General features: G+C 38.8%; 1 protein-coding gene across 1 annotated transcript in view; it reads left to right on the top strand.

Moving 5' to 3' along the window:
• Positions 1 to 12,857, top strand: part of LOC145513846 (uncharacterized) — a 449,854-nt gene that overhangs the window by 226,953 nt on the left and 210,044 nt on the right. Inside the window, exon 5 of the mRNA XM_081510793.1 lies at positions 2,740 to 2,820. Within this exon, the coding sequence (XP_081366919.1) occupies positions 2,740 to 2,796 (57 nt within the window). The 3' untranslated portion in view covers positions 2,797 to 2,820. The remainder of the gene's footprint in view (positions 1 to 2,739; positions 2,821 to 12,857) is intronic.

Raw genomic sequence — 12,857 nt, 5'->3', positions numbered from 1 at the left:
TAATAGAGATTCTCTTGAAGTGAAGTGAAGTGAAGTGAAGTGGCTCAGTCGTGTCCTACTCTTTGTGATCCCATGAACTGTAGCCTGTCAGGCTCCTCTGTCCATGGGATTCTCCAGGCAAGAATACTGGAGTGGGTTGCCATTTCCTTCTCCAGGGGATCGTCCCAACCCAGGGATCGAACCTGGGTCTCCTGCATTGCAGGCAGACTCCTTACTGGCTGAGCCACAAGAGTGTTTACAAATTTGAAAAAGGGCAACCCAAAGGAAGCATGAGCCCCTGTCTTGGGGAGGCAATGCCTGTCCCTGATGCTTGGTGCACACAGGCAGGAGTGCAGCAGGCCTTCTAGGAGGCCTTAGCTCCTTTCTGGACAGTAATCTGCATGAAAGCAAGGACTTGGTCTCTTGTTACCAGCCATGCTTGATGATTGTTGAACTTCAGATGAGTAAATGAGTATCACCGATGTACCTAAAATATTGATGTCTGAGTGTGTAATAGGATCCAGGAGGAGAGACCCTAGTGATCTTTTTAGAATAGCAATTTTCCTGGAACACTTTCTGAAGATACCCCAGAGCACTTTTGAAAATGCTGATTATTTTTTGTAGACAGCTTTTTCTTGCCTGCCATACAGCTGTGAGTATGAGAGCCTGATTCTCTGGGGACGTGAGCATATGTACTCTCCCTGAGAAAATCTGCGCGAGAACCCCCAAGGACACTCTGTACCCCTCTCCCAGCCAAGACAGGGAAAGCCTGCCTGAAATGCTTCCTCGGCCAATGAGTGAGGCGTGATCTGAGAATAGAGCTTCACAAACATTGTGTGTGTTAGAATGAAGAGCGAATTGATGTATGAGTTAGAAATTCTTTGTCCGTCCTTGATCTTCACCCTAAGTATAATATGAAAACCTCACTGTGCTTCATTTTCTCCCCCACAAGTAAGGAGATTAAGCCAATGCACATGGCAAGATATCTTCCAGTTCGATCCTCCTAGTTTTATGTGTATTTCCTAGATTTGTCAACCTGGAAGAATAGATTTCTCTAGTTCAGCTTTCTCATTTCACAGATGAGAAAACTAAGGTGTGTAGAGGTGAAGTCATTTGCTGAAGGTCACAAAACCAGTTAGAAGCTGAGCTAAGATTAGAACCAACAGCTTTAGACTGCCACCCCAAACAAAGGTTCTTCACCTTTTATGTGTCAGAGTTCACCTTAAAAATCCCATGAAAGCTGTAGACTTCTGGGAGTGGGAGATGGAATAAGGGTAAACACTTTACACACAAAACACATAAAATTAGCAAACTATTTAAGGGGAGGGGTTCTTGGATTTCAGGTCAAAAGCCTTTATGCTATACTTTATTACCCAAAGTAGATGTTGAAATCAGATGTTAAAAAGAAACATAATTATATGTGTTAGAAAGCATGCCTTTGACTTTTTTGGTTTAATCACTTCGTTTGTGCAAAAGGCAGTTCAACACAACTGGAAGAAGTTTGGGTTTATATCTGTCCTCCAAATAAGCCTTACTCACTTGCTTTGTTGATGGCCGTTTCTGATTTTCAGAAAGCCAGTTCCCCCTTTTAAACATCACAGCCTTGTTCCTCTTACATATGCTTCTGCTAAATTCAGTGCTTGACTTATGTCTGCTGCTGCTAATTCGCTTTAGTCATGTCCGACTCTGTGCGACCCCATAGACGGCAGCCCACCAGGCTCCATCGTCCCTGGGATTCTCTAGGCAAGAATACTGGAGTGGGTTGCCATTTCCTTCTCCAGTGCATGAAAGGGAAAAGTGAAAGTGAAGTCGCTCAGTTGTGTCCGACTCTTAGCAACCCCATGTACTGTAGCCTACCAGGCTCCTCCATCCCTGGGATTTTCCAGGCGAGAGTACTGGAGTGGGGTGCCATTGACTTATGTCAGCTGTAGCCAAATAACTCAAGAAGGGGGTTGGCTAAAACAGAAAAGCTTTTTTCCTTAACTGGGTCTGAAGGTGACCTCTACTAATTAGTTCTTTTTTCAGCTACTTTTCACCCTCTTATCTTCAGGTTTTGGATTCTCAAATCTTCCAAAGAAAGGACTTGAGAAAGGAGAAAGGAGAGAAACATCCTCTGTGTTTCTATGTAGCTGCATCTGGGTTCAGAGCCCTCTGTTCCAGTTGTGTAGTCAGATCTGTCCATTCCAGGCTTGAAAGCTTCTATTCTAAGGGCAGTCGAGAGAACTTGGAACTACTTCCAAGAGAACTACTTCCCTTGAGTAGGCCTATAGGGTGTCCTTAGGGTCTTCTACTCACTCTGACGTGACATGCAGTCAAAGCCCTGGTGCTCTGTACTCTCTGAGGCTTGGCCTATAGAATGCCCAAAGACTTTCCAGTCATGTAAGCACACGCTTCATTAAGATTGGATGGGTTCTTTTTTTTTTTTTTTTCCCACAGAGACTGTGTCCCTATTGCAGTTTATTAAAACTACCCATGCAGTGTACCATTATTCTTCCTGATTGTATTCATGAATGGCCAGGCCTCAATAGGAACATCCAGGTGGAGATCAATAATCAGTCTCTTAGTTAGGGTAGGAAAAAAGAAAGAGAAGAAAAAGAAAATCTATTGGTGCACTGCATTCAGCTGTGTTGAAGAGTTCTTATCATTAAAGCATCAGCAGGCGTTCATAAACCAAGCTTGCTGGGAGTGTTGTACATGCAGGATTAAAATAATTGTCCATCAGGCTGTGTCTCGTAAATGTTTTCCTTTGACTTTTGGCAGGATCTCCAACCTGAGCATATGCCAGTTGACATGGGAAAACTGAGGCCAGCAGTTTAAGGATTTTCACATTTGCTTGCACTGGTAAGATGTAAAGATATAATAATGAAGGACATTAAATGTTACTGGGTCCTGGCTGTTTGCACTAGGTATGAAATTAAACTTGTGTTAAGTTTTTTGACCCAGATAGGTCTCTATTCAGTTACTTTGCAAAATCACAGTAAAAACAGGAGAAATCTATAATCCATGAATTTGAGCATAGTATCATTGGTATTGGTAAAAATATGGAAACTAAGTAATATTAGATTTTTTTTCATTACTTCTGTACAGTTGGACCAAGTGGGATAAATGGTTTCCCTTTTGAACAATGAAACTGTCTATTCTAAAGAGATCTGATTCTCAGAGCACAAAGGGATACAGTGTTTAAGATCAATGTGGAGAAAGAAAGGGGCTTTCCAGGTGGTGCTAGTGGTAAAGAACCTGCCAATCTCTGCAGGAGATGTCAGAGGCCCTGGTTCAATCCCTGGGTTGGGAAGATCTCCTGGAGAAGGAAATGTCTACTTACTCCAGTATTCTTGCCTGGAGAATCCCATGGTGGGATACAGTTCATGGGGTCACAAAGAGTCGGACACAACTGAGCAACTTAGCACGCATGCATGGAGAAAGAAAGGGAAAGTAATCCTGTTTTCAATAGTCAGTGGACAGTCATGCCTTTAAAATGGATGTAGAGACTGGATTTTTAAAAGAACCAAATCTGTAGTCAATTATAGGATTGCTTGAAAATGAGAACTGCCTGATGCCAATGGTGTGGTGTTCACTGAATGCTTGTTGGTATCAAAGGCACAACCATATGATATTTCTTTAAAAAAGAGGCAAAATAGTGAAGATGTTGGCAGATGGATAGCAAATTGTGTTATTGAAAAATAGTTTTGAAAAGAGGAGTCTAAGATCTGAGGCCAAGATATAATATTGATTTAAGTAATAATTAAGCATTCCATCTTTTATGGAAGAGAACAGTCTCTGGACATATTTTCAATATAAAGTAAGAAACATACCATGATGTGGCTAACTGAAGTTAAATAAGACAATATAGGCCCAGGTAAATTCTTTGGATCCTGACTTGTTGAATTTAATGGATTAAATTCAGTAATAATATTCATTCCATTACCATCTTCAAGTTGAGTCAGATCTTCATGGGGTGAGACTGCACTCAGCACCTTCAGTTCTCTGAGGGGTACCATTCTAGCATATTTTCTACAAATATTCAGGTCTCCATTTTCATGTGACCTTGTAGCAGGTCTATGGTACATTGAACAGTGTTTGACTTTTAACCAACTTATTTTCCATTTTTTAGTATTAGATACCTTAAATCTGTGAATTTTCAAAGGATGTATTTTGGTAATTCAGCATTCATGTTTAGTCTTCTAAGTGTCTTCCTCTCAAATTGCCCTGCTGCTTTATTCAGTTGTATTATTACAGCAACTTTTAGTTTAACAGCTTGTATTCGCATAATCTATTTATGTAACAATGGAAGAATGATTGTGAAATAGCCTGGAAGATGCATTACTTAAACGGATACCTGGAACTGATGATACATCTTCACACGTTTATATATATAAAAGTAAATGATCGTACCATTATGGTTTCTTTTATCTGAATAACACATTCCTCTTAAAAATTAAATTACTTTGCACTTGAGTTTAGTGCTTTATTTCATGATTTAGATGTATTTTCTAGGAATTGCTGCCAAACCCGAATTCCCATACATAAGTCATGGTTTCTCATATACACATGGAATTCAAGATAACATCTTAGAGAGTCGTTAAATCTCAGATATCAGAAAGGCCATAGTTAGAACAGGGCTTTTTAAAGTCCTCAAAGCTAAGCAATTTGAGAAAAAGAAAAAAAAAGAAGTAAGAGAAACATGCATGTGATTGGTCTTAATGAAACCATAAACTCAATGGAAGTGGTGCTTCTAATAACTCATGTCTGGACCACAGAAGTCATCATTTCATCTGAGTTCTGTATATCAGATTATGCTTCTTGTTATCAAGGGTAAATTGCTACCAAAGAAACCCAATAGATTGTGTTAAACTGATTTGTTTCATTTTGGTTGCGGGAAGGGTTTCTTGAAGCTCCTCATCTCCGCAGAGAAGCAGATGATACTGAATCGTGTGCCACTTCTGTGGTACGAGGACACTCTGTCGACCAGAAAGGCTTGTGTGGTAGAAAGAACCATGATTTAGTAATCAGTGGACACTATAGCTGATTTAGCATTTTTTTTTGTTTGCCTCAGAGATCTTAAATAGTCACTTAACTGTTGAGTCTTAATTTTTAATCTGTAAAATGAGGTTAATAGTCACTGTACTTACTCCTCTGTAGATTTATCCAAAGATAGGATATTAAATAGGTAACATTGAGAAACTAAGGATCGCTGCACAGAATTTTACATTGCTTTTAATAGAAAGTTGATTCCTTATTAATAGCACTTTCTGATTTGAAAGTTGTATATAAAAAAGGCATCTTCATGGATTTTCATAGATAACTTTGCATTGAACAAAGGCTAACAGTAGCTCTAATCTACTTGTTTTTCTTATTAAATTATGATAACTGCAAGAGTTTGTTGAATAACTTGTGTCTGCCTTGTGTCTGAACCTGTCTCTGGTGTTTATGCTGCACTGATATTAAATTTCAGTGTCCTAGAATCACTCCAAAGGGAGAGCATGGGAGAGAATGGAAGAAATGTTTACAATACAATCCCTGTCAGCAAGATGGGGAGGAAAGAGTCTCTGGGGTTGATTCTTGAGGTGAATCAGCCTTTCTTAGATCTCTTTCCCTCTAATTCTTTTCAGATGTATACTTTTTACTTATCTCTGCTTATCTTCCTCCCCTTATCTTCCTCTCTCCACCCCCTTCAGTCTCCTTTCTCCTCTCCTTCACACCTCAGAAAGTCCTTTACTTGTTTACAATGCAGGGTTTTTTGTTTTTTTTTTTAAGCTATTGACCCACAGCCCTCTGCTTCCATAAATCCTGCTTTAAGTGTTTGATCTCTAAGACAAATATACCCCTATAGCCCTGAGTTTACTCTTTGACTCTGTTTCATTACAAACGTTGTAGACAATCAGTATGAACTGAGGGGGGAATGTCTTGGGTCAAAAAACACAATTTGCTTGAACATACCATCATCTTTGCCCCTGAAAAGAACTGTTGATCATATGTCCTTTAAGAATAAAGCTATAATTATTGGAAAATGTCACCTATGTAATAAACAGGAAATTCCAGCAATTACACGTGTTATAGAAAATCTTCCAGAGCTCCCAGTTCATGTACTAATGTTAAAAGCAATCAAGGACTATGAATAATGGATGAAGTTAAACATAGTGGTCCAAATTTTTTATCCAGAGTGCTAGAAAAGAGCGTTAACATAATGGATGTGGGTCAGAGAAATTGGCTGGCACATGAAATACTAGCTAAGAGTATCATCCATTTAGTTTTTTTTTTTATGGATCAAATTTGAACATCATCCAAAGTTCACCATAGTGGAGATGTTTACCTGTGTGTGCTACCATTTTCTTTCCTGATTCCAAGACCACCCAACTACATGGAAACAACATTCGTACCTTCTCTGATGATTCAATCCACCCTCATTCACATGAATTTATTCTCCAAAGAAAACAAAAATAACAGTCTCTTTGAGTCTGAGTATGATCCATTCTGTCGTCATGTTAGAACTTAGCTTCAACTTTCTTTGGGTCGCAAAATGCTGTGACTAATCTGAGAAAGTAACTAAAGAGAATTGAGATAGGAATAAAGTTAAGTATAGGAAAAGTTATCTCAAGATATACTATCCAGATTTCCATGTGTTTATAACTAACTCAGTTAGCCTGAAAATTAGTTTTTATTCATCACAGTAGACCATACTAGTAATAACTCAGTGAACTAATTTTCTTAAGATATGACTAAACTGGATTCTGTTATTTCCAGTGTACTCAACTAAAAGGTAATTTCTCTTTTCAATCATTTATCTCTCCTTCTCCCCAGAGTCAAAATGGAGTTGAGATATAATCAGCAAATAGGGATCCTTGGGTCCCTTCCCAGTAATGGGTTCATGAAGCAATGTAAATTGGTAGAAATTAAAGTATAGTCTCTAAACTCTCAGCTACTTTCCTTAGCATTTCACTGAAGCTCCAGAAAATAGCAAATATTTTCTATTCCAGCCACCCACTAAACTTTGCAGCTAATCAAAATAACCCATAAGTAACAATAGGAACCAGACAACCACCATATATGTATATCTATATCTATCACTCCTGGGTGTTCATTGGAAGGACTGATGTTGAAGCTGAAACTCCAATACTTTGGCCACCTCATGCGAAGAGTTGACTCATTGGAAAAGACCCTAATGCTGGGAAGGATTGGGGGCAGGAGGAGAAGGGGACGACAGAGGATGATGTGGTTGGATGGCATCACTGACTCGATGGCCATGGGTTTGGGTAAACTCTGGGAGTTGGTGATGGACAGGGAGGCCTGGCGTGCTGCAATTCATGGTGTCGCAAAGAGTCGGACATGACTGAGCGACTGAACTGACTGATATCTATCACTCAGACATTCTTGGTGTAATAAAGTCAAAAGTGAATTTTCTCCTTTTATTTTCAAGGTTTGCATCTGACATAGTGTCATTAGAGCACTTACTTATGGAAAATCGGGGTAGATTGAGAGCCTTTGATAAAAGGCAGTCTTTATATCACTGAAAGATTCTAATGAATTGAGGGAGAAGGGGAGAAATAATTTTTAATGATATGTTTTCTGATGTCCTATCGAGCATCTGCAAAAATTCTAATTGACTATCTAAAGATACATTATAAAAATATGTTGTAAATCACAAATAAGATCCTGAAAAATATTTTAAAGCTTAAATACATAAATTTTGAGGGGAGTGTAGAGGGCAAGGAGAGATGAGAAACATTAAGTGTGTAAGCATATTATGATTGCATCTTCATATCAAGCAAGAAGACATGATCTGACATCCCATGTTTTGGTCATGTACATCAGCTTTTAGATTCTATGTACTTATATGCTCTGTGGGAGTGGGGGAGGGGAGGGGCAGTGAAGGGGAAGGGAGAGGAAGAGGGAGAAATGTCTTAGCATGTAGACAAGTAGGTATCATCAAAAGTGAAACTTCCATAGATAACCTGTAAGGGCAAGATCTACAGAGTACCTCTTTCCTCAAGGAGTGACAATTACTGCTAAGATTAAATATGATAATTTTAGAATTGTTCAAAGATTTACTTTAACTCTTAGTGGGTTTTGTATTGCTCAATGAGCTGTATTGGTATATGGCCATGGCACCGCTATAACAACTACTATATCCTAAGATCCCGCTGAAATCCTGATTTCATAAACAGGAGATCTCATAGTAAAAATAGACATCTCCAAATATTAATTTTCCATGTGAAAAAACATAACTTTCTCTTTTCTCCTTCCCTGGTCATTCATTTATCCATTTATTTGTTGACTTATTCATTGAGCAAATATTTATTGATCACCAAGTAGGTATTTATTGGGCATTGTTTTGTGTACTGGGGATACTGAAGTGAACCCAACAGATAAAATTCCTTGTCTTCATGGATCACTTTCTAGTAGAGGAGATAAGCAAGATAGAAATCTAAAATATACGGCTTTTATATACTTTATACTCCCATGTGTACTTTATAAATAGATGAGTGCTGAAGAGAAAGAGTGAAGTAGAGAAGGAGGTATAAAATGTCACAAAAGGTGTTGGTAGGGGTTTGAATTGTAAGCAGACAGATGTAGTAAAGTTTTTCTATGTAGACTTTTTTTTATTGTCATGTTGTTGTTCAGTCACTAAGTCGTGTCTAACTCTTTGTGATCCCATGCATATTTATTGAAGACCTTCCTTAAGATAGCCATGCACAGATTACTTTTTTTAACTTTTTATTTATATTGGAGTATAGCTGATTAGCAGATGTTGTGATAGTTTCAGGTGGACAGCAAAGGGACTCAGACGTACATATACATGTATTCATTCTTCCCCAAACTCCCCTCCCCTCCAGGCTGCCATATAACATTGAGCAGAGTTCCCTGTGCTATACAGGAGGACTTTGTTGATTATCTATTTTAAATATAGCGGCGTGTTCTATGTAGACTTTTTGAAGCAAGACTTGAAGGAGATGAGATAGCAAACCATGCTGATATCTGGGGGAAGGGTTTTCTAGGCAGTGAGAACAGTAAATGCAGAGGCTCTGAGACAAGAGAGTATCTGACATATTTGAAAAACAGCAAGGAGGCCACTGAGGTTGGATCAGCATGAAAGAGGGAGAGTAATGGGAGATGACATCAGAGCGACAATGTGGAGGAATCTTTCTGGCTGCCAAGTTGAGGGTGGACTGCAGAGATGATACGTGGGGTCAGCAGGGAAGACAAAGGGGAGACCACTTAGGAGCATGCTGCAGTAATTCCAGTAACAGAGGAGAGTATCAGGTATTGAGCCTCAGTGGAGAGGCTGGTCTTGACTAAGGGCAGGGAGAACACATCCATGCTAACAGAAGAGAGGTGGGTAGGTGGGCAGATGTGACAAAGACAGCCTGTGCAAGTTCTTTTTTGATTATCTACCAGATAGTGGACACAGCAGGCTGCATGAGTGTAAGCACTGCGTGATTGCTTGAGTGGCTTTTGTGAGGACTATGAGTTCATCAGGAAAGTTCACTGAAGCAAAGAGGGAGCCAGGATGTAATTATAATGATGGAACTTGGAACTTGAGCTGAAAAGGAGACAAGAGAGGACATATCATTGGATAGAAATCTCAGGGACGCTAAGAGTGTGGATTTTAGGTCCTGGGGGATTGTAGAATTGTAGAATTTGGGATGAGGGAATGAGGAAAAGACGCTGATGTTGCAAATAGGGAAAGATTGAAGGCAGGAGGAGAAGAGGACAACAGAGGATGAGATGGGTGGATGGCATCACCAACTCAATGGACATGAGTTTGAGCCAACTCCAGGAGATGGTGAAGGACAGGGAAGCCTGGCAGGTGCAGTCCATGGGGTTGCAAAAAGTTGGACGTGACTGAGTGGCTGAACAACAACAAAGGAGTGAACAAGAAAGATGAGAGGCCATGATCAGGGAAAGGAATATTTGAAATTAAGGTTTTGCAAGAACAGCAGTTATTGGTAGCAAATAAGTAAAGGGTATGACTGTAAAAGTGAGTGGCTTAGGAAGAATGACTGATGAAATCTTTGGAAGAGAGGAAGTCAGAAACTGAGAGCACAGGTTAGTGGAAGGATCATCTCATTGGATACAAAAATGATTAAAAATCGAATAGGAGTAGTATTAGAGAGAGTGATCATTATCCAGACACTAAGATTTCACTAAGCGAGTGTTGAGTACAAGATTCAAGGGTGATGAGACAGACCTTTCAAAGAACATGAAGACCTTTCCTGAGGTTCCCACCTGACTGTTGCTAAGGAAGCCATTGTCCTTCATAGAGTGGTATGACTCAGAGCAAACACACATATACTCTATTAACTTGAGCCAAGTAGTGGTCTTCAGTGAGGTGGTCTTATGTGGAGTGGGATAGTTCCCTCTGAATTCATCATTGTAGAACCCAGTTCATTCATCTTTAATCAGAAGACCTCCTTAATTCCCCTTATCAGAAGAATATTTTAGTACTTGGCCCACCAGATTCAAGCTTAACTGTGGAACTTATTATTGCATTTTCATGGCCTTCTTTTGTGATCTTTGCTCCAGCTTTTTCCCACCTGCCTATTTATAAACGCTTTCTTATTGCGTGCGTGCTAAGTTGCTTCAGTTGTGTCAGATCCTGCGACCCTATGGACTGTAGCCAGCCAGGCTCCTCTGTCCATGGCATTCTCCAGGCAAGAATACAGGAGTGGGTTGCCATGCCCTTCTCTAGAGGTTCTTCCTGACCCAAGGATCAAACCCACATCTCTGGCATCTCCTGCATTGGCAGGCAGATTGTTTACCACTAGCACCACTTGGGAAGCCCAAACCCTTTTTCACTTCCCCATTTTTCTACCTTGTTTCATTCCTTCATGCAGTGAATGAATGAATAACTGTCCACATGACTGTGACTTCCACTTTTCTTTGAAAGTACAGCATTCTCTCGTTCTGTACATTTTCTAAAATACTGGTCACCTACCAGTTCTGCTTATCCTTGGTGCTCTGCATTCTGAGCTCGGTGAAGGTATGTGCTTTGCAAGTTCTAGTGACCTTCTCTTCATCCTGACTTTCTGTCTTTGCAAAACTGACTTGAGAACTGCATCTGAATCATAAATGACTCTTAACTTTTTCCATCTAAGACACTTCTAAAGTCAACATTGTTTTGGGAAGGATGGTAATAGTCATACAGTATTTGGAGCCATTATAGTTGTTCAGCCACTCTATAGGACTAAAATGCAAGTTGTAATTAAATCTAAAGCCTTAGACTTAGTATCTTTGAAAAGCAAAGCTGTTTTAGATTTGTGGTTTTAGGAGTGGCTATTTGGTTCTCTGTAAAATAAAATATATACATATGAAATAGATATAAATAGAATGGGATCACAATTAGTGACACACACCATCAGTACCATTGGGATTCTTACAAATTATAAAATTGCTATTTCTCTTCTTTTGCTACAATGTAGAGATATTGCAAGGATTTTAAAGAGTAATATTTTTGTCCTTTTTATGGGAAGCAAATGCTGTGAGTCAGTGAAGAACACATGATTTAGATGAATGAACTTTTCTTAACAGTTAAAATCATTCATTATTCATCCACACCCGTACTGTTGGTTATTTCTCATGCCCCACTCCAAGATTCAGTCTTCTTGTTATTCTCCTCAATCTCCCTTAATATGGTTCCCACCACCTGCAGTTTCTGAGGCAGTCTGATAAAGGGAAGAGCATAGGTTGTGGCATCAAAGGGCTGGTATTTGAATTCTGGCTTTGTAACTTATCAGCTATACAATGTCAAGGAAGTTACAAGAGTGCTACTATCCTCTGCTTTCTTATTACAGGGTTACCATGTTAATGGTTGTAATGTATTTGAAAGTGCTAGGCATCTCACATAATCAGTAAGTGCTCAACACATATGTATTGATGATGCTTTATCATTTGCTCCTTGATTTTGGACCCAGATGCTTGGTTTATTTTCCTGTTTTATGTTTTTCTGGCCCCCTCAAGTGTTTACTTCTTTTTCTGCTTAAGCAATTTTTTTTTGTCTTTGTTTTTTGCTCGACTGGTGAGTTTGTACCATATTAGATTAGCTATATGGTTGCAAAGGGAGATGTTAAAGAGTCTCTCTTTTAGGTGAAGAGGATCTGAAGGAAAGGTACTAATAACATGTATGACAAAATTAAATATTTATGAGGAAGAAGGAAAGATGACATAATGGGAATCTGAGTGTCAGTTGATGGTGTAAAATTTTCATAAACCCAACATCTAGCAATGTTCACACTACCACAGGGTGAAAATTTGGCAAATAACATTGACTATATTTTTTAGAATCTGTCAATCAATTCAATTAAATAATATTCTATTGTTTTCATATAACTATGAATAGTAATTTAAGACATGTAATTTTATTTCTTAATATGTCTTCCTCAGCACATAGGCACAGCATAGAATTAAGAAGACTCTCTAAGAATGTTTGGGAGCTAAGAAGACAGAAATTGATCAATCAACAGCCAGAACTTAGTACCATAGTGTTTTGATTTTTTCTTTTTGATTTTTCATTTTTTTATCAGTATTTTGATTCTTCCTTTTTTTTTAGACAATGAAAACAAAAGGGCAGGTGATTTGAAATTAACACTTTCCTATCTGGACTTTTTTTTTTTTTAATTTGGCTACATGTTGTTAGAGTCTTTAATCATGTATTATTGAATTAAAAGCCAAACCAAGTAATCACCATCCTTAAGTGACGAAATATGTGAAATGAAACTAAACAGAAGAGACAGTTGAAACAGATTAGTTTCCAAGCTCAGTTTTCTTGATTGATATTGTCTTTTCAAAACAATTGGGTATTCCATGTCGTTAAAATAGCTGGGAGAAAAGAATATATTCTGCCTGACAGTGTCTCTTTGATCATCTTTTCACACTCTATTAGA

This window comes from Giraffa tippelskirchi, chromosome 7 (assembly GCF_054371585.1).
Source record: "Giraffa tippelskirchi isolate mGirTip1 chromosome 7, T2T-mGirTip1v1.2.pri, whole genome shotgun sequence".
Taxonomy (NCBI): Eukaryota; Metazoa; Chordata; class Mammalia; order Artiodactyla; family Giraffidae; genus Giraffa; species Giraffa tippelskirchi.
Note: the sequence above shows the minus strand (reverse complement) of the source record. Positions and strands in the feature narration are given on the sequence as shown.